Source organism: Larimichthys crocea, chromosome XXIII (genome assembly GCF_000972845.2).
Source record: "Larimichthys crocea isolate SSNF chromosome XXIII, L_crocea_2.0, whole genome shotgun sequence".
Lineage (NCBI taxonomy): Eukaryota > Metazoa > Chordata > Actinopteri > Sciaenidae > Larimichthys > Larimichthys crocea.
The window spans coordinates 19,474,088-19,496,731 of record NC_040033.1 but is presented as its reverse complement, the minus strand read 5'-3'; the positions used below and the strand labels follow the sequence as shown (position 1 = coordinate 19,496,731).

Sequence of the window (22,644 nt, the reverse complement as noted above, 5' to 3'; positions counted from 1 at the left end):
CATGGGGGGAGCATTGGCTGCTTTTGAGTTCTCTTAGGGGAGGCCCACTATCCCACACTTTGAAAACCCCTGGTTTACATAATAATCTCTAGATGTCCATAGTTAAGTGGTTGTTTCTTTCCGATAAATAGTATTGTCTTGTGCAGGCCATGCAACTGAGAATGCAAGCTATGAATCAGTGGGATTTAGGATTTGCCATGTCTAGAAAGTCACCCTAAAATTGACTATTTAGGATTTGCCATGTCTAGAAAGTCACCCTAAAATTGACTAGAATACAAGAAATTGCACCTAAGAAATACAAAATTTTCTGGGAGAGGATCCCCAGACCCCCCGCTGGAAAATATGTCACAGAAAAATTTCACCATCACCCCTGGTTTTCATTTTACGACATCCAAACATAATAACAAAACATACCGTAAAAAAAGAAAGGAAATATCCACCACTGAGTGCACTGTGTCCTTTAAATGGATGTTTTCTTAGTTAAAAATATAGTTTAAGCTCAAATTGTTAAAATTATTTATATTCTATAATCAATAATAATTTGAACACATAAAAACAAAAGAACAAAAGCTAGCGAGCTGTGGGAATTCACTTCTCCTAAAGAGCACTAGCATTCTGCCAGGATCCAGTCAGACCAGTCAACTTAACTCCTTCACTCTTTCCACTCCTCAGGTGGTGACGGCCATCGTGGAGTCGGGGAAGAACATGTCAGCAGAGCAGAAGAAGACGGATCGCTGCCCTCTGCTCTATGAATGGCACAAGAAGCAGTACATCGGTGCTGCCCACGGCATGGCCGGCATCTATTACATGCTCATGCAGGTAGAAGAGTCCGAGAGGCTGAACTCACTTCCATTTTTTCAAATTTTCAGTTTGTGGTTTAGACTAATCTGCAAATATTTGACTCACTCAGTGTCACTCTTGTGCTCTGTAGTCATATTTCCATATGGTTGGGATGTCTGCACCTTACTTAGAACCTTCTCTGAATCTCCGTGGTTCATCACTGCCAGCCTCCACCTTTTCATTTCTGGTCCGATGTGGCAGGGGGACACTTAAAGTCACAAATGAGCTCCTTGTTTTGATTTCAACACATAAGACCTAACATCCACAAGCAGAGTCAGAAACAGAACTGAAATGTAAAATGAAATGGTGATCATGATAGATCACCACACAAATCCCAACATGTTGAACACGATGAAGGCAAAGATCATTACAAACCTGGATTCCCAGTAATAAGGATGCAGTGAAGATCCAGGTATCATGCCTGTCTTAAATACAGATCCTCTAAGCTCTGCAGCTTAGGCAAAAGTTTCAGTCTCTGATTGATGATGGAATAATTTAGCACTTTTTTTGCACTAAAGCTTTTATTGGCCTGAGCCAACATGTTTGTTCTTTTTTTGTGTGTGTGGTCTTAATAAGCTGACTAATATCTTGACTAATAATTATACCAGCTGTTGTCAGAAGAGGTTAGACCCTCTTAGCAAAAGTCTGTTTCATTAAAGGTCAAGTGTTAAGATGGGTTTAGGATGTTTAGATATTGGCCCTTAAATCATTCAGGTCTCTAGTGATTCAGGCTCATTACACAGTACTGTTTTTATTGGTGGACTGATGCCAGGAAGAAACATGAATCAGTAGGTCAGTGGTTTAATCTTGGTCTAATGGTGTAGAGTGTTACTGTCCTGGGCGGAGAGCCAGCTGGAGGAGCTGCATCACACAATTGCTGCTGGCATCTCAGCTGAATCAGGGCTTTTGTGAGATTTGATCAAACTGTTGCATGCAAATGAGTATGAAGTGTGTGTGTGTGTGTGTGTGTGTGTGTGTGTGTGTGTGTCCTAAAATGAACCAAAGTCAGTGAGTAATTAAACTAATCAACTAACATTAGACTAAACTTAACATTTTAAATGACATTACATCTGACTTAAAAAGTACATACCTGAATGATTTGATAAATACAAACAACTGCAACACTTAATCATCAATGTTGTTTAAATGTTGCTTTTGACTGACTGACAGTTTGTGCAGTATTAGGAAACACCTTGTTATTGTAGATAATAATGATAATAATAATAATATCATATTATAGTATATTGATAATGATACTGATTAGCTTTAAAACCTGTCTTTCGTCGCTCAAAGGCATCACGTGTACCAAAGAGTAGACACACTAGTGATGCTCCTGTTCCTTTTTATATCTCCATGGCTGATTAGCTACAGACCAGGCTGATAGTTGGTTTGGTCGGGATTCAGTGCTGCTGAGAGAGTGCAGTAGAAAGCTCATAGGAAACAAGGGAATAAATGGAGGTGGACACTGTGATTAGATGGTCAACATCCTAAACTAACAATGTGGAATTCCACATGGTGCAGCCTTTATGCAATGACACTGTTTATAATTGTTTACAGTTAGACATGTAATAAACCTTACAGTGTCCTCAAAAATATAAAGTGACCTTTACCTGAACCAATTTGTATAAACATATTTTGCTGTGACTGGATCATAATAAAGCGATCAAAAGGATGCTGAAATAACTACATCATGATGGAGATTTGTAAAAAGTCTGAACTCATACTCTGTCACATCTGTCTGACAACAAGAAAACAACTTAAGATGTTTCTTTGGCCTTTTTTCAAGCTTTGTTTTTCATAAAGACAGCCGAAGAGTAACAGGAATGTGGGGAGAGAGAGACGGGGAATGACATGCAGCAAAGAGTCACAGATTGGATTTGAACCCTGGGCCGCTGCAGCAAGGACTGAACCTTTGTACATGGGGAGGCTGCTCTACTAACTGAGCTAAACAACACCCAAGAAAACAACTTTTAAAATGTTTGTTTGTGAACATCGATGAGGGCTGTACTAACTTTTAAGTTTATAGTAAAGTACAACTGATAGCTGGAATCAAGTAACAGGCACATTTTCAACACTTAGTCCTTGCTCATTTCTCACCAAGAAATCTCCTTGCCTGGCCTCTGTTTAAATATAAAGTAGTTGAGCAATGAGAGTGATTTATTGCCAGTCTCGGAGCACTCCTCCTGCTGGCAAACGACTGTATATCAGAGCAGAATCTGGTGTGACTTTGGGTGTTTATTCCTCAGGAAGCTTTCCTCTGCAGCTTCCCTGGGCTGCTGGTACCGGGGTCGGCTAGCAGCAGCTCTGTCCCTCCACTCTGTGGTTCTTTACTCCTTTGTCCTCATGATGAACTGAGAACAGACTGAATGCTACAGTGACTCAACATGATCTCTTGAGGCACAAGTCCAGGCAGCTTGGTTTGAACATTGATGTCAGTAGTTATCTCTGCAGCATGTCTTTGACAAAATGTCATAGTTGTTACCTCACATTCTGTCTGTCTCATATATTGAGTTTAGTTCATGTGTTCTAACTCTGGCCCGGTTCCACTATCTCTACAGCTGGTCAGGTCTAATTTTGTGAATATCTACAAGTACCTATATTTTATTGACAGATAACATAAAATATAAATATAATATTTAATGATGCATTTCATTTCACTCCTTAAACTTGACTAAACATTTGAAACGTGTTCATCAAGGGTCAACGAGTAAAATCATGCAACAAGGTGTGTGTGTGTGTGTGTGTGTGTGTGTGTGTGTGTGTGTGTGTGTGTGTGTGTGTGTGTGTGTGTGTCAACATTCAGCCAGCATCAATTGATTGATGTCGATTGATAAACTCTGTCTCCAGGAAAGTATTAGCTGGGTCAGAGCTGACCAGTGGAAATGAAAGCGAACCCTCTGTCTCTGTCTCTCTGCAGCCAGGAGCAAAGGTCCATCCAGACATTCTGGCAGAGTTGGTCCGTCCCAGCATCGACTACGTCCGCCACAAGAAGTTCCGTTCAGGGAACTTCCCATCATCACTGAGTAACGAGAGTGACCGGCTGGTTCACTGGTGCCACGGAGCCCCTGGAGTCATCCATATGTTCATCATGGCTCATAAGGTGAGACCACAGTCAGCAGTCCAACATCAGTATCTGTCTGAAGTGACCCTGTCCCCATCTCAAACACGTGAACAACAGTGGCACCTTGTGGCAGAGCTCTGCACTGCACAGACAGTATATCACAGTATATGTTGGTTAATCTTTTTGATTAAACACTCATCTTATCTGTTCACTGATGAACCTCAGAGCAAGATTATGACAAATATATGATATGAATACTCCCTCCCTGACTAAACCCCAGCTATCTTTAATTTCAAATGCACACACACACACACACAAACACTCTCACACTCACACACACACACACTGCAGTAATGCACTGAAGGCAAATTTCTTCTTTTCTTGGCCCATTAGGGAGCCACTTGGCACCTAATGTGCTTCTATTCTGGCATTCTCATTCCTCTCACTGTTGCAGAGACTGTTTGTCACCACACAGAGAACAAAGCACAATGGGAGACACAATTGCTCATCACTGGCCCGCTAATAACAGAACACATGTTCCATTTGTTGTCGCAGGAGCAGCTTTTCAATGGCTGCATGTATTTTGATCACTTCAGGTCAGCTGTTGCAGCTCTACAGTCTACACGCTGTACTCCATAGAAAACTGTTTTCATATTTCTCCTGCACCAAACAGTGATTTACAGTGCAGTGCATGATGGGTAATCGTATCTATACAAACACTGTTTCACTGAACAATAATAATTCAATAGAGCTCGTCTCATCGTGGATTTTAGGTGCCAATATCCATCCTCAAACAACCACAAGTTGCCAGGATGATCAGGTGCTTCAAGTTTAAATAACGTTGATGCCGGCAATTGGGTCCGTCTGATTGGCTGGTCGGGTGGACCTGGACCATGCCTCCGGCAGTGGAAGCCAATCAGGCATCGACGACCATACACCTGGATTTACAAACAAAAACAACATTACACACAAGGACAAACTGGGGCGAGACAGCGGTGGCCGTAACACCAATAAAGTGTATCACCCAAAAAGATGTTGTGCACTGAAAAAAATAGTCAACTTGACTGTGAATTTGAAGATTTTAAATAACTATACATAATCCACAGTGTCTTTCAAACAGTAGCCATAGTAGACACAATGATGTAATCTGCACAGGAAACAAGCATGAGCGTCACCAGTAACAGGAAGATGTCAAAGGCTGAGTGTCTCTATGGAACACTGAGCTTGTTTATGTACCATACATGATTCATGTGCTCACTTTAAAGGTGCCATGAGCACAAATCAGACAGATTTGATCATCTTGTTACTGATGTTATGATATTTACTAATCATCATGTGACCATTCAAGCTTAAATACATACACAACCATTTATTGTTATCCAAACATCCCAAACCGAACAAACAAAACACATTACCAGGGTGACATATTACCATGAAGACACTCCATATCCAGATCCAGAAATGACAAATAATATTTGTTGTTCGCTGAGTACACCTGTGTAAGTGCTCTGATTGGATTTTCTAGTTACAGTGCAGGATGGCATCACCTCTGATCATGCACTCTTTTCCAGCTCAAGTATTCCAGGAACCTTTGAAAGTGCCTATTTCATCTGTGCTTTCAAACAGCGAGCTGTCACACTGCCCAGCTTGCCCTTTTTCCAGCCTGCCCTTGTGGACTGTGACCATGGAAACCACAGAGACCTCACTGACAAAAACAACACAGGAGCTCATTTCACTGTCTGAGTTCCCTGAATTATACACCTCTGCACCAGCAGTGAACATAGAGGGGGCAGTAAATGATGTTTGCTGTAATAGTTAGTTAAACTTGTTATTTCAGTCATGTCACATTGGTCCTCTAAGAGGCTGCATGATGAGATGAATGCAGGTGATTAACCTGTAGTGTATGGTATAGGTTGTTAGGATGTAGCTGGTATCCAGTCACAATACAGAACACAGACGTCACCGGGTGGCATGAACAACATGACACAGCAGCTCCATGAATTCAGTCTGTTGGCAGTACGGACCACACACTGCTGCTTCTATAATCACATCTAATCAGACAAACCATGTTCACACTGTGCCCCAGTTTATCTCTCAGCTGCATACCAGAGTCACGAAACCAAAATGAGTAACAACGATACTATACCAGACAAAGTATCATGGTTCAGTTTTGGTTGAAGCTGATGTTTTATAGATGTTCAGTGTCTTTGAATTTTAAAGTTTAATCATCACTGCCCAGAGACATTCATTCATGTCAGAGCAGGCTGCTACATAATGAGGGCAAAATTACAGAAGATGACAAGAAGGTTAAGACTTTTTACAACATGATGAATTTACGGAATCTTTCCTGAATTTGAAGTGTCCAGTTTATAGAGCTCAGCTTGTCCTTCGACCCAGGTTTGACTGTTCGTTTGGCTTCCCTCTGTGTTTCATCAGGTGTTTAAAGAGGAGAAGTATCTGAAGGAGGCTGCAGAATGTGCTGAGGTGATCTGGCAGCGGGGCCTGCTCAGAAAAGGCTACGGTATCTGCCACGGCACAGCCGGAAACGGCTATGCCTTCCTGACCCTTTACAAGCTAACCCAGGAGAAGAAATACCTGTACCGTGTCTGCAAGGTAAGAGTCAGCCTACAACAAATGAACAGCCGAACAATTGGTGTGATCTGATCAGTCGTATGGGCAATGGAGCCCTAAATCTCACTCACTCTTCATGTAAGCGTCCTGATTAATGGTGGATGTTGGTGTTGTCATCAGGGAACCAGAAGAAGCTGTGGTCCGATATTATATATATTATATATAAATCACTGTGATACTTTGGACTACAATTCTCCAATGTATCGACTGTGCTCCAGGTGTTTTGAATCAGGACTCAACACGTCATTGTGTCTTCTATACCAGAAGTCCTCTGATGAAAGATTCTGCACAGATTGGAGTGTGCTGCCTCATCACACTTTTCATCCTGCTGTCTCTACGGCGAGCAGAAGCGGCCATTAAACCAGGAAATTAAACGCATCAAACAACAAATGAATGCTGAACTAAAGCAGACTGGAGGTGTGTCAGAAAGAAATGTGTTCACCAGAGTTCTGTAGCTCTCCATCTCTGCTTGAAGCTAAGTGGCTCAAGCCTACATTAGCCACTTCTAGCAGAACACAGCGTCTGCCACTGAGCTGTCGGCAGCCAAGTTGCATTGTGGATAATCTAAGCAGCTGAATAAAAATCTGATCAATTTGGATGCTTCTGTTAAACCAGTTCATCACGAATGTGTCAATGTTACTAGGGTGCAGTGCTAAATATAATAACATTTTTGATGACTGCCTGAGCAGTAACACATTAAGAATATGGGGTTAAAATAACGAAGTTGTCTATGTAACGACTTTATAAACCAGTAACATCATGAACCTTTGCGTGAACGCAGGTTTTTCCATTAATTTGAGTGGGAGTAGTACTGCACCCCCAGCAGCCCTGTGGCGAGTCACCCCAATGCTGGATTCTGTCTGAATGTACCCTTAAACAGCTCCTTCAGCAACAGACTGCTACTCCCACCATGTAAGAAGGAGTGCTACCACAGGTCCTTCATTCATCCAGCAGCTGTCAGAATCAGCATAAGATTTTCTATATATTTCTTATTTATGAGTCAGGCTGTACAGATGTTTATTTCTGCTGTGAGGTTGGATATTTTATTCCTGAAGGAACTGCAGGTACTATGTTGACTTTATTTCACAGGCACTGAGGTTGCTGCTTCGTTGAGACCCAACAACCTTTCCACAAACTAAATGTGGGTTTATTATTTCTGTTCTGAAAGCAGCACTGTATTAGACAGCATAATTACATTAAAATGTCATTTCATTAGCAACCACTAGCCTTAATTGGTCCACTGTCTATTAACTGGAGAGCATCATATTGTGTGCTCCTCTCCAAAGTCTCAGCAATAGAGCAGGTGAGTATGAAGTAATCCGAGGAATGTCCACAGCTTGAAGAGAAATACATGTGAAACGTGATGATGTATGATTTTCTTTGTTTTGCATCTCCTGGAGCTTGTCCAGATAAATGTCACATCTATAAACACATCATTATATTATTATTCTTCCAGTTTGCTGAGTGGTGTTTGGCCTATGGGACCCACGGCTGTCGCATCCCAGACAGACCCTACTCTCTTTTTGAAGGTATCATATATGTATTACTTAACTGCTTTGAAATTTTTCTTCCCTGGCTAGCATAACATCCTCTGAATCGATGTAATGACGTCTGTAATTCATGTCGTGAGCATTAAGTCTGCTGCTGCTACCTCCTGTTCCCTCAAAGTGCCAATTATTAAATAGCATCCTGTGTAATTGTCTTGGTAAGAGGTTAGAGTGGCCTTTCGCTAAGCTGTGATGAAGGAATTAAGGACACGACTGGCAGCACAGCAGAAAAGCTTCTTTAGTGGAAATCAACCAGCGACTTCACAGAAGCACGACATCTAATCGTCTAAGCACAAAGTCTGAGTTATTTCTTAATAATTCATTCTTAAATATGAAGACTGATAGGTGCATTAATGGTGAATAGCATGAGCTGCTTGTCTACCAGCTGACTCGTAACATCCAATTAAGTAGATTTTTTTATGTGTCATGACTCACAACTCACTACTAGTGATACACTCATGCCAACACATTGGCTGCCACTGCGCCTTCCACCACCCCAACCTCCTCCTCAAGCCCAAATGATACTTTTCACATCCACAGCATCGTGACCAAAATTTCTTCATGTGTCAAACTGAAATTTGAGGCGAGTTTCATCGTGTGCTCATGTCCTCAAATTATAGTGAACTGTCTGCATGCAACTCAGAGTTAACGAGCTCTGTCAGTGAAGTACTCAGTGTAGTAGAACAAGAACTTTACATACAGTATATCTGATGCTAAAAGAAAAGTACCTTCCTTTAACAGGCACATACATGTACATTAAATCTTAGCACAGTCCTTGCCGTTCTGAATCCTCAGCTGTTAGCTCATACAGACTTTTTGTAAATCAGTCGACAGGTTACATTGGAGGTGCTGTCTAATCAGCACACTGATCAATCTTAGAAGTTATTTCTATAAACAGATATCTGCATATGGATGGATCTGTAGGCAAGGCACTGGAGATGTTCTGTGTTCTGGTTTCCAGAGTAGGATTGACCAATCATGTTTGAGCAGGCTTTGGTTGCACACAGACAATCAGCCCCAGAGAACAAAAGAGGCAGAACGCATCGGCCCAAATGCAGTCTTAGCCTTGATATCTGCTGGCTACACAGACTGCACTTTGTAAATCTTGGTATAACTGTAGAATTTATGTATCAATATATCTTTTTCAGAATTGGAGGTATTCTTGTTTGAAAGGATGTCATGATCAGATAATTCTCTCAAGTGTCAATTTAGAAGATTGAACCATACTTCATATTACCTATTATACGCTCTCCGGCCTTTTCTCTGAAGTGTTTTTGGTTTTTATTGCATAATGTCTTCAAGGCCTTGAGCGAGCAGGAAACTAAGACCTTATCCTAGTGAACCGTGAAATGGGTAGCTGACACTGGCTAATGGATATGTTCCTTCTTTCAGGTATGGCAGGGACCATCTACTACCTATCAGAGTTGGCGAACCCTGAAGCTTCCTGTTTCCCTGCCTTTGAACTTTGACCTGCCAACTGTCAAGACTGAGGATGATGAAGAGGGACAGGACAACCTGTTTTGGAAGTGGACTTTAGTGTTTGCTTGAACACTGCACAAGGACTATTTGTGCTACAGCTTTCAGCCATGGTCAAGACGAAGACGTGACCGAATCTGAAGATCAGACTGGAACTGAGCAGAGTGCAACTGATACAAAAAGACAAAGGGAGGGTTATTTTAGGACAAAGCTACAGGTTGAATGTTGATCCAGTGAAAATAAAGCAGCAGGTGAACTGAAGAGGATTATGGCAATGGAGATTTCCCTTCTTGAAGATGAACACTTACATTGTCACAACATTGTCAGTTTTTGTGAGTCCTTCAGCTCCAAGGTCCCCTGCCATCCTCTAGTGTGTTGTTGGGGTGAAGACAAGGACCCCGTGTCTTCTCCTAACCCAATCCAATTTCTTGCCAGCTGGCATGGACACAGATGAACATACTGTACGCCCTCAGCCTTTAATATTGTAGCACCTAGGCCAAGAAAGAGGGTGTGTGAGTGGATGTGTGTGTGGATGTGTATGTGTGTGAAGTGAACTGAAGCTGTTTTGGTATTTCTATGCCTCTGCATGCTCACTGTAACTGGTTCTTGGTGCCTCATAGCCTGTCAGTGTAGTGCTGTCCTCTTCCTATATTTGTAGCTGTGCTGTCTCACTTCTTCATTTGTCACATTGTGGGTATTAGTTTCTCTGTCATCTTTCACTTCATTAACAAGTCAAACCAAGCTCAGTGCCACTTTTAAGATCACCATTTTTGTCAAGCTGACCAGTACATCAGCTGTGAAGTCAGATTGTTTCTGGACGTAGCCTCTGTTTCCCAAAATCCAAAAGCTATTGTTAGGTAGCCACTTAGCTAGTTAACCAGCTAGTTAAATGTCCCCGGACACCGAAGCAGAGGATCTTTTCCCACAATGTGACAAGTGTGTGATGAACTGAAATAAAGATTAGAATACTGTCCTGAAAAAGTTTTTATATTGGCCACCAGAAAGTCCTGAAACCAGTCCTAGCTAGCTTGTTAGCTTGCACTTAGTGGCACGCTTTGGATTTCAGTTAAGTATCAAAATACTTTAAAATAAATAATTGAGTTGTTAGTATTGCCACACAAGGATTTGATATGGCACATGATGCTTTAAATTATTTAGGGGCTGGAACACAAAAAGACTTAAATTGACCTGTGTTGGTCCTGCTCTTACTTTCCCCACCACAGCATGTGCTAATTCTGTTTGGCTTCAGTTGCTCTCTTCACCTGTAACATACTGCTTTGAACAGCTGTAAAATCAGACATCTGTCTCGTGCACACTCATGAGTTTTTAGATCAGAAATGGAATCAAGCATGGAGGCGGTGAAGCTTATTCAGTTCAAACCTGACACCTGATGTTTGAACTACTGCGTTGTTGTTTAATTAAACCAAATGGGACATGAATTTCACGAGTTTTCTTCTATGAGCCCCCAAAATAATGTCTGCATTGTCAGCTAAAACTGAAACTCCCCAACTACTATTCTATGTGCCATCTAGAAACAAGACTGGGTACCACCAGGGTGCCTGGTTACCATTTAGGCTCAGGTGTCATTCAGGTTAAGTCTCCTATGAGAGCTGTTACATGTTTTCTAAATGTTCAGTTGAATGCTAACAGTCTAGCCATTTTAGTCTAGAGTGGGCAAATGCATAAAAACAAACCCACATTTGCTCTTCTGCGTTGGGATTAATAATGTAGGATGTGTTGTGTCCACATTGCTTTGTGGAAAGTGAAAATCCTGAACGCTAATTTGAAATATGAACAACTGCAGCTAAAAATGTTTTGTAACATTACAGTAAGTGGCATAAGGGCTTATTAATGCTCAGCATGTATTAATAATATAAAAGAGTGTTAATTAAAATGATGCCAAATATATATTATGTGAATCATTATTTTATGTTTCAGTCAGGCTACAAATATATTTCACTAGCAGACCTGATTAGATCATAACGACACACAATAATGAGTGATTTGGTTTATTTAAGAAAACTAAAATTGAAGTTGTCGTGATCAGTTTTTTTTTCAGCATTAAGCTGCCTTCATTGGACTGTTAACATTAGGATGTTGACATAGTTTAGTCCAGTCAGTCCTGAGCCTAGATGGTAGCCATCATGGTCGGCGTGATACCAACAGCGAGAGGAAATAAATAAAAAATGTGTCCAATAATCCCGACAGCACATGAATGCACATAAATGCCTGATTCTCTTGCAGAGGTCTTGTCATGAATGTTTGCATGAGGATGTCACATATAAAATGTGTGTGTGTTCATCTGTCAGAGTTTGTCCAGGTTCACTGGTCCTGAAATGTTTGGTATAGATTTGGATTCTGATCCCAGTGGTGACGAGTGTTTGACCTTTGTCCTGTCTGTGTATTTGATTAGTTTTCCTCATTAAGTGACATGATAGATGTCTTCATTGTTTTTCATGCAAGGTTTGTTATTGTTGGAAATAAAGAATGAATAGAGCTCCTGTACCACCTGTTTATTGTTCTTTTTTATTATTATTTCACATAAACCTAATTCATATTTTCAGTTTCCTAGAAATGTGATCACGTTTATTTAAATTTGGGAATAATTTTGAGGTTTATAGAATTATATTTGTGTCTCAATTCTTAATGACATTAGGAGCACACATATAGAATTATGAGAATCATGAGAGAATCCTTCACAAAATCAGTAAATCCATTGTGCTTATCTCTTCTATCATCCAGATAAGCACGATCTATTAACCCCGTTAACGCTTTGTTTCAATAGTCTGTCTACAGGCAGTTCATGTCCAGAATGGTTTCATTCTGATAATAGCAGCATGTTTATCAGTGATGCATCAGCCTTTAATCTAGCACCATCGTCGGGTCAAAATTTGACCAGTATCGGCGGGCTATTGGGAGATGTTACACATATGTAACTGCATGTGAAACAGGTGTTACAGTTAACTGTGCTGCAGGTGGACCTGCCTGATCCTCCTGTGGAGATAAAGTTAGAAATATCACATCTGAAGATAACACTGTTGCTAATGCTAGCTAAGAAGCTAGGAGGCACATTAACAAATATATACATTTTTTTATTGGTTAATCAATCCATCAATTTTCTGCTGCTTCTCTGGCTCACGTTAATTAGTTAATTAGTATCACATACACTACTGTACTGACAGTTTCATTTAAATCATTTAATAAATACTAATAGGCCAAATCCGACTTTCTTTTCATTTGTTTTTTAAAAGACTTCTGAATCGGAGGAAACATCCATCTCATCTACCTCAGCTATGCTTTAGTCTGCTTTTCATGACAAAAGTTATCTCATGACACTAGAGCAGGTGTAGACCGTACTCTCTATAATATTATTTACAGAGACTCAACAGTTCCCACCATGAGCAAGCATATGGTGACGGTGGCAAGGAAAAACTTTAAGAGGCTGAAGCCTCAAGCAGCCTGGCTCATTGTTAGGCTTGGTCACCATGTTAAACATGAAATATGAGGATGTTAGTGTGGTGGTGCTCACACAGCTAGCATGGCTTGGACTATAAATATTGTCTTTGTTAATATTTAGCTTTTATTGATATGCTCACAGAGATGTCGATGCTGCTATGTGTTTATTATGAAGCTGTTAGCAGTCTGCAATATGTTGATATTGTGTCCTCCTCGTGTAGCATTTGCTTTTACCTGCGAAAGAGAAATAAGGTGTTTGAAGACACTGTTCATTTTATAATATAGTACAACTGTGAATAATTACCTTCCAGTAAATCCATTAGACCGTATCACATTTTATCAGAAGTGAGATTTATTTACATATTTCACAATGTATAATGGTATTTTACGTTGAAAGCTTCAGAGCAAAAGAAAAGGAGAGGATAAAAACAGCAGAGAGGACATCGGGTTAAGATGATTCCAGTACCTGTTGCATAGTTTGACATGATTAAACAGAATACCTGCTTCTCTAATATTGTGCTGTGTATTCCCAATATTGAACAGCCTGAGACTAAAGAGACTTCAGCTGCACGCAGTCCTGGTCTCATTCTAAAACCTGCTACTGGTTTCCTGTGGGAGACCACAAACCAGATTGGAGTGTGGAGGGTCTCTAAAGTGGTCTTCCATTGACTTTACAGAGGTATATGCACTACACATTCACAGTGAAACATCACTAGATGTCGAGAGCAGGATGGACCAGGACGGAGTCTGAGGGAAAATCTCATAAAAGACTGATTCAAAGTAAAAACAGGCTGAGAACCAAACAAAGGAGCTAATACAGGTTTACCTTTACAACCCAGCATGGTGCCATTCATCGCTTTTTTTCCTAATTTTGTTGGCTATTAAGTCAGAATTATGAGACACTAGGTCAAACTCATCTCATAATTATGAAATAATATCTATAATTATGGTTTAATGATTCATAATGACTTGGTATCAATTAAAAGTGACTAAGTAATTGAGTAATTCAACTTTCTAAGTTTCTCATAAGATACAAAGTCATATTTATAAGAGTGATGATGAGCTCTCATAGGTTTGAGATACTAAGTCATAATGACGACACACTGAGATATCCTGAGTCGTAATAATGAGAAAAAATATTCATTAATAAAACTTTATTAGCATATTTAGCACCCCAATGAGGTCAAAAGTCCTACTTGTGTAAGAAATGACAAAAAAGCGTCCTCTGAGAGAGCACATTCATCCTCTGAGGAGCAGAAGGTGGAAGCATATTTGTGCCATAAAACATTTTGGATTTTACTACAACTATACTGGCAAATTTTTTTATTTATTTTTTAAACATTATTTAGCCATGCAAGCCACAAAATAAAGGTTTACTTCCCTTAAAAAAAACAAGACACCAACAGCCAAATGTCAACAGCCTGAACAGGTCAAGGTCCTCAGTTTGCATCATGAAACAACGGGCCTCATATGGGACTTAAACAAACACATGTGTGTGCTGTGTACCAGTGATTCAGCAGCTTCTCCACCCTCAGATTTAAACTGAATGAATCAGAAATGAATTTTGTGTATCATCACTGAGAGGTTGTTGTACGAGGCCCGTTGTTGCTGCTTGTTGAGGGAGTGTATCAACGGGGTGGCAGCAGGGACAAAACTATGCTACAGAAAGAGCTCGGCTACCTTTTGAAACTACCACATCTTCATCTAGGTATTTATTGCAGCACAAAAGTCCAAAAGAGAACCGAAAAGCACAAATTACTCCACTGGAGCAGTCATTCTTCAGCTAAATGGCACATCACTCTGTACAAACTCCTTTTTACAAACACAAGCTAGAAGGAACCACGAGTAATCTGTGTAAATTTGACAAATATACTTGTGTGCTCTTTGTGTACTGAATACAAACTGACTCTACATGTCTAATGACACATTTAGAGTCAGTTCATATTCAGATTTCTGATGGGAATTGTGATTTTTTTTTTCGGCATGAAATTGGAACTACACATTGTGCAGCCCTGAGCCAGTCCCTTTTACGACCAAACCACAGATCCCCTCCTAAAATGTCCTCCAGGAAGAAAGTTAAGAACATAAACTCACTGCCGGACATACTCCTCATGACTTTAAAGCTGTGGCGACTGGGAAATAAAAAGAAATCATGATTTAGTACGATTTATTTATAGATCTCACCAAAGATGGTGCGGATTGCTCAGTGCTGCCACCAGTGGCTGGATGCTATACTGCAGCAACAGTGATTAAAGGTCCTTATTTGTTTTCATGTCGAGAAATAGATGAAAATATTGAGACCACTCCCATGTCTGTCTAATACATACATAAAAATACAGCCAGCAGCTGGTTAGCTTAGCATAGCATAAAGACTGGGTGTAGGTGGAAACAGTTAGCCTAGCTTTGTTCAAAGGTAACACAATCCACCTAGCAGCACCTCTAAAACTCATGAATTAAGACGCTTGATCAGGACCAGTTGCCACTTAGTTGCAACTACTTTGCTGGTGGGTGGTTTTTGTTTTTGGAGGCTAGCTGTTTCCAGTCTAAACAAAGCTTTCTTTGTTAGCATAAGTCATGGTTGTTACTTCAGTCACCTGTCCTGTTTCAACATACTTTCCAAAACACATTTTATGAGCAGATCTGTTACATACATGTTCAAGATATTCTTTATCGTCCTGAATGAGGACTACACATGGTTGTATGTGTGTGTGTATCTGTCTAGACTCGGGCATGAAATGTGTGCATAGGACAGGAGTGACATCAGGCTCCAGCTGCCTCTTCTTTCATTATTCATGATGTCCTGCTGAGAGCATTCAGCTGTTTAACCTCCAGACAAGATAACTTTATCTCTCACTCTCATATCCACACTAGCACACACCCCAGGGTGGATGTATAAAAGGATGTCCAACTATGTGCATTACCAAATAAGTTAATGAATAGTGATTAAATCTTATTTTTATCATTTACATGCTGCCCTGAAGTCAAGTCCATTAATAAATAAAGTTTAATCCTCATTTCATGTTTCTAACCGTCTTGTCCTTGCAGAGAGTTGGATGATCTGTGATACATTTTGGATGTTTCAAACTTTGCAGCTTGCAGTGAAACGGTTTGGAGGCAGATAAACTGTGTGCATGTTGTTTCTGACCATGTTCACAAACTGAACAATCCTCATCCGTATGCCAATCTCAGTTTATCCTCCTTGGCTCCTTTTTTGTCATTTTCACTGAATATTTTGAATGACTGTGTTAAAAAAAACATTATTGGATTGCAGTTAAGGTTTGATTCACCCAGGGAGAAACTGTGTTACCATGACAACATTACTGCGCTTTTCCTGGATTGTGAGAATTCTGTTTTTTACCTCGGATTTCATTTCATTCATTTAAATGAAATCCAAGGTAAAATATATTCCATATTTTACCTTGGATGCACTGAAATGTTTATCGCAGCAACTTGAAAGAAGAATCTAGATGTTTGCATAAATCCTAAAGAGAAAACCAGCTCAGATAATGTGAATGGCCAAACCGAGGCAGCTGATTTTCTTTCTTCTAGATTTTCATCGTGGAGAGATGATGTGAAGTAATGTTTCCTAAAGCTGGCCTGAGCCAAGCACGAGGCTGTTGGCACGTAACAGCATTCAGCAGGAATGTCAGCTGAGGGACATGGATCACTGCTGCAGCTCCACACAACACAGTCAACCACTTCTCTCCTTCCTCATATCGTTTTCGATACCACTATATAGATTTGTTTATGGCAACGTGCCCCTTCAGATTTATTGAAATTTGACCTAAATATTTATGCATATGTACATGCAGCTGCACCCAGATGGAATTTTGCTGATAGCATCCCACTAGTTTTAGTGTTTCACTTGCTATGCTAGCTGCACTGCGCTAATAAGTAGCTCTGGACAGCATCGCTGCGTTAGCTGTCAGAGAACTATAATGTTGATCACATCAGAGACAGCTGCCGTCGAGTCAAGTTATGAACATGTGGCAGAATCAGGATACACCCCAACCCGGTATCACACCAAAGCCACATAATCCACGCGTCGCATTTTTTAACACATGCTCATTCTACTGTCAATCAGCAATTATATATATGAAATATAAATAAAAATGACCTATGCTCTGCTCAGTGTTTCTGCATCTTAAGGGAAGTTTCTCCTTGACACTGTTGCCAAATGCTTGTTCATGGTGGGCATTGTTGAGTCTATGTTAATACTATTATAGGTAATAACTAAGCTCCTGCTTGCTGATGTTTAAGCAATAGAAGTAGTTACTTAGAAGTTCGGCTTACGGAAAGATTGTACTTCGTTGCTATTCATACTACTGCTGGTGGTGTACCTTTCTACACGTGAGGAAAAGAGTGACACTGACACGGTATCCTCTAGCGGATACACACTTGTCATTTTTATGTCCCATTTGCCAGCTGAACAGCAGCGACACACCAGTCATCAAAGTGGCATGTTATCAGCAGCTTTCCATCTGTCTGACTGTGTGAACTAAAGCTTCACTGCAGCTAACACGACAACGAGCCGGAGACTGCTGGAGTAGCTCATTATTTCATTACGTAACTGGACTACATATACTGTCATAAAAAATGTATCAAGAAGTTATCATTTAGTAAATAGCTCATCTTGCAGTAAAATGCTGGATAGAAAATCAGATTTTAACATCATGTACACAGATGGTCTTTTTCAGAATTGTGTGTTTGATATGTTTTTCTGATGTTCAGACCAAAATATTTCTATTTGTCCAGTGAGACCAACAGTATCCAGCATTTTAACACATCATGAGTTTGACTGTTTTGCACTCTCATGGTTGCATTGGGAGGGTGGTGTAGACGGGTGAATCCAAAAACCTCGACCTGAACGGGTCCATCCTCGCTCATCTTCAGTTCAACAAAGCTGGCATGGTCACTGTACACATACATCCACAAACATCAAGAGAAACTGAAGCACTGCAGCTGAAGCAGTGTGTGTGAGTGAATGAGAGTGTGTCTGTGCATTTAGATTCTGATCATTGTGCCTCTTTTGGTCTTTTTCCAGGTCTTACGTCCACAAACAGTTAAGCCACAAACGATTGGCAGGCTTTCATCTTATTTTATCTTTCTCCTGATAATTCAGCCTCCTTCCTTCCTTCCCTTTTTCCTTGTCAAGTTCCGTCTCCTTAGTTCCTTGCAGACGTTACTTCTTGTCACTGTTTTGAAATATTTGTTCGTAGGGTGGAGGTGGGTGGTTGCAGTAAGACGGAGGTGGAGGATAGGAGCCCATCATCATATGTGCAGGTCCAGGTTGTGCCGGGTATGCTGGGTGTGTCATAACCCCTGGGTCGCCTGTCATCCCATTGACCCCGAAGCCCTGCATACTTCCTGGCTGCTGGGAAACTGGAAAGAAGAGACACATCTATCATTGGCTTCACTTGCTCCATCTTTATGAACACATGCCTGCATATAAATCAGAATCTGTAGGTGAGGGTAAAACGTTGGCATCGGAAGCATCTGTAGTCTGAGTAGTATTGACCAATCATGTTTGAGCGAGCTATGTTTGAATGCAAGCCAGCAGTCCATGTAAAGAGCATAAGAGACAGATTGTATTGGCTGAAATGTGACCTCGAGTTAGCTTTTTATTATACGTTCAGATGCAGATATCTGTTTACAGAGATTAGCTGATAACAAACGAGTAGAGTCTGGATTGCCTTAAGCAAACGGGTGGTAAAGCCAGGCGTCATTCATTGGAGGAACGCAAGGGTCGTGAGGTAACATATGTTTGTATAAGGACATCTAAGTAGGCAGGTGCAGTACTGGAGACTACTTTGTAGTCAGCATTAGTGATCTGAATTTAATGTGGGCTGCAACACGTAGCCAGTGGAGCTCGATGAGCAGCGTAACGTGACCCTTTGGGTTGGTTGTAGACCAGGCACGGCGCCACGTTCTGGATCATCTGGAGAGATGCAGATGATCAGGCTGCAGGCTGGGAAGCCTGTCAGGAGGGCTTTACAGTAATCGAGTCGTGAGATGACCACAGCCTGTATTAGTAGTTGAGTAGCGGAGAGTATGGAGAGAGCATCACAGAGACGTGGCTGGCTTTGGCAGAGACAGAAACTAGTTATGACTTCCTCTCTGAGACACCTTTCTAGTATTTAGTCCACCTACAGAATTTAGTTTTACATGGTGGTTATTATTAGAGTGCTCCGTCCAATTTTCTGCTTGGCTGACTGACAGAGAAAAACTCCATTCATTTAAAGAGGCAGAGAGTTTTATCAGCTGCCCTACTTTCTCCCAAAATCTCAAGTTTTAAATGAAGACTCCGTCAGGGTTCATTGGTTTTCATGAGCAGAAGTGCTGCTTAAGAAGACATTTTGGCTGAGGTCGACCAAATACTGAGTATCCATCTTTCATTTCCATTTTCTTTGTAATGGCCAATTGTATCGATCAAAGGAGGACAGATGAACTGACACTGACATTGCCACCCAAGGCCTTTCCACGACCAGCAAAAAACCAAAAGGCATACAGCATTTCCTGAGAGACTCACTGATGGGACAGTGTTGCTATTGGTTGCTCAGCCAAGTTGCAACACAACTGCTGTATTGTTTTAACGCATCTTAGACGTCGCGTTTGCTTTTCATCTGTGTGTCTGAATCCTGCTGTACCTGGTGTGGTGACAGGGTGCCTGGTGAAGGAGACGTTGAAGGCCGGCTCGTCTCTCAGGGGGGACGGATACATCCTTCTCCGGATGAAGAAGCCAGCACCGCAGCAGAACAATACCCCCATCATCAGCAGCACCCTGAGTGACAAACACAGCACGAGGAAATGTTTGTGTCTGATGACAGTTTGAATACGTTGTAAATATGATCTGCCACACAGAGCCATGACCAGTTGCACACAGCAGAAAAATTGTCTCCTCATGGACTTCTGTCATGCAGAAACATGCAGTTCAATAATGTCTGTGTGCAGATGTGCTGACACTAAGCACATTTTATTGGTTTAAAGTTTCTGATTTCTGCTGCATCTGTGGTTGTTTTGTTCTGAACACAATAATCCACTTTAATACATCTACTGACCAGACAGGTTCACGAGGTAACATGACTGCAGAGAAACTTAAACTGTGTGTCTCATTTAAAGGATTCAAGCTGGCGAAAAGCTGATGCAGACAATAACTCTGTAGGTTCAAATTCATCTCATGTTTAGGTTCCTAAAAGGCTTCGACATATAGAAATCTATACTTTCTGTATCACTGACAGACAAACATGAATCTACAATGAGAGTGAATATACTGTGACAGAAAGCTAGCAGGTAGCTGAGTGTTATCAAGTTGAACTACAATGACTGATGATGATGCTAAACAAAGAAGAACATCACTTCATCAAAGATGAAGCACCTTAAATCTCTGAACTGTGAAGCTGCCAATGCAGCAGATATCATCATCAGACACTCGGCAGCAGTGGGAGGATCTCGACTGCATCATCCTAACTTTTCTATTTGTGCATAAGCGAGATACTAGTTTTGGTGGGGCAGTGCTGGATGTTATGGTGTCATTGAAAGATTATATCTCCTGCTGGAGATTTGCCTAACAGTAGTTCTTAATAATACAATACTACAGGCCACGGATGATATCAAAATATCAACCAGCAAAACAAATTTCCAGAAAAAAAACACAGAAAGATAAATGTGTAAATGTGTCATTTCCAAAATTTTCTTTTATTACAGACACACTTTGATACAGCGTTGCTTCGAGCTACCTAACATGAGAAGAAATGGCAGCTAGTAGCATAGTAATATCATGAACCCAGACTACATGGAGTTGGTTCTTGAGGTAGTGAGACATGACTACATGACCAAACATCAATTTTAACCAACAGGTTAAAGGCAAACAGCCTCCATCCCCCCATAAAAAAACAAAAATGTTAGCATAAATGAAGTCCCTGCTGGATAGTTTTTTTAAGTAATGTCAGCATGCTATCATCAAAATACACCCGACACTGCATACAGTGCAGTCGATCCATCAGATGTGTGAAACCTCATATTGCAGTGTAAACAGGCAAAGCTTCACTCGTGGAGAATGAATCATATTACAGGATTAAATAAGTCGGCTATTGTTTATGAGCCAAACAAAAAACATCCACCTCTATGAACAAGTCTGACAAATGTTAGCACGATTAAAGTCTGTGTAAAGAAAGAAAGAATAAATATGTGTTCTGAATTTGTCAGACTTAAGAAGAAAGTGTTATTAACCACCCAGTCAAATTTGAATGATTAAAATTATCAACATGTTTATGAAATGAAGTGTAAAAATGAATGTTAAGCTCCAGGACTGTAGGGGCGTGTCCTCTGAATGTGCTGACGCCCACTCATGTGAGCAGTCAAGCAGCCATTTTGAAGCGACTGAAACGTGTCAGATGAGTTGAGAAAATGACATGACTAACTTTGAAACACTCTGAGTGAGATGAATCCATCTCTGTCTCTCTGCTAGAGGTGCAGGGGTATGCTCAGGGTGGCCTCAGCGTGTCATCGAGCCAACCTTTAGAACCGCCCACAAAATCCTGGACTGAAAACTGGTGAAAAACTGTTTGAACCTCTAACTCCACATTTCAGTAATGTATTGTTCAAAGTCTTTTCACGTGTTTTCAGCAACTATTTTCCAACATATTTAATGTATTTAGAAAGAAATCTCAGAATTGCCTTTACACTGACTTTAAATGAAGAGACATTAACAGCAGAAACAGGCATCCATCCCTGTAAGAAAGAACACACAGGCGGAGCTGGAACTCACCAGAAGTACCATAGTCTCTGGATGGACAGAGCTCTCACACAGCAGCGAGTCCCACAACAGTCCTCATAGGAACGACATCTGCAATAAAAAAGGCAAACAGCCATGAGCAATAGCATAAATACTATTATCCTGTGAATACAGAGATACAGAGAGAGAGCGCTGCAGTTTGGTGGCAAATGATGCTAGTACAATGCTGTAGCTGTATTGTATTTTACAAATGGCTTTCTGAAACTTTAAACCTTAATATAATTTGTACAGGTGTGTGTGTGTGTATGTATAATTTTAGACAGACAAGGTCGTATCAACACAACACACAGTGAAAGAAGCTAGATGACTTGAGAGGAAAATGTGAGGACATGGAGGGGAGAATGAGGAGAGGCAACATAGCCAGGATCTAGCTCGCCCACAGCAGTTGCAAAACAACTTAAAGAAGTTTGTGGTGGAGCGCTGACGTGGCAAGGACTGGGGAAACTACACCATGAAGGAGATGCCATGGCCATACTGATGAGGCGGAGGAAGATGGAGATAGAATTGCCATATCCCCAGACTACACAGTTAATGGAGAGCGGCTTTCACAGATGTCAGGAAGATGCCGGGAGTTGCCTTTGGAATATTTCTTCCTGTTAGATTTCGCATTTCCCACAACAACGAGGAGAAGGAGTCTTGATGCTGGTGAAGCCATGGACTACGTAAAGAAAAAAGTCATCACAACAACTGAGAGCGGAGAATTTACGGTACTTGGCCTTATTCAGCCTGGGAGGTAACACATGAGCGTGTCCTATGTTGCTTCAGACAGTTGAAGATCAATCTGAGTATTTTATTTCTCACTACTGCCTTGGTTATGTTTAGTCTATTTAAAGTAGCAG

At 40.9% G+C, this 22,644-nt stretch overlaps 2 protein-coding genes across 2 annotated transcripts in view; one reads left to right on the top strand and one right to left on the bottom strand.

Annotated features, from left to right (window-relative positions):
• lancl2 (LanC lantibiotic synthetase component C-like 2 (bacterial)) overlaps positions 1-12,060 on the top strand; it is a 31,076-nt gene extending 19,016 nt beyond the window's left edge. Inside the window, exons 6-10 of the mRNA XM_019275621.2 lie at positions 673-819; positions 3,758-3,940; positions 6,338-6,514; positions 7,989-8,061; positions 9,472-12,060. Coding sequence (XP_019131166.1) covers positions 673-819; positions 3,758-3,940; positions 6,338-6,514; positions 7,989-8,061; positions 9,472-9,548 — 657 coding nt within the window. The 3' untranslated portion in view covers positions 9,549-12,060. The remainder of the gene's footprint in view (positions 1-672; positions 820-3,757; positions 3,941-6,337; positions 6,515-7,988; positions 8,062-9,471) is intronic.
• A 1,304-nt stretch (positions 12,061-13,364) lies between these two features.
• Positions 13,365-22,644, bottom strand: part of vopp1b (VOPP1 WW domain binding protein b) — a 36,889-nt gene continuing 27,609 nt past the window's right edge. Inside the window, exons 3-5 of the mRNA XM_010746865.3 lie at positions 21,779-21,856; positions 19,659-19,792; positions 13,365-18,393 (exon numbers count right to left, since the gene is read on the bottom strand). Coding sequence (XP_010745167.1) covers positions 18,194-18,393; positions 19,659-19,792; positions 21,779-21,856 — 412 coding nt within the window. The 3' untranslated portion in view covers positions 13,365-18,193. The remainder of the gene's footprint in view (positions 18,394-19,658; positions 19,793-21,778; positions 21,857-22,644) is intronic.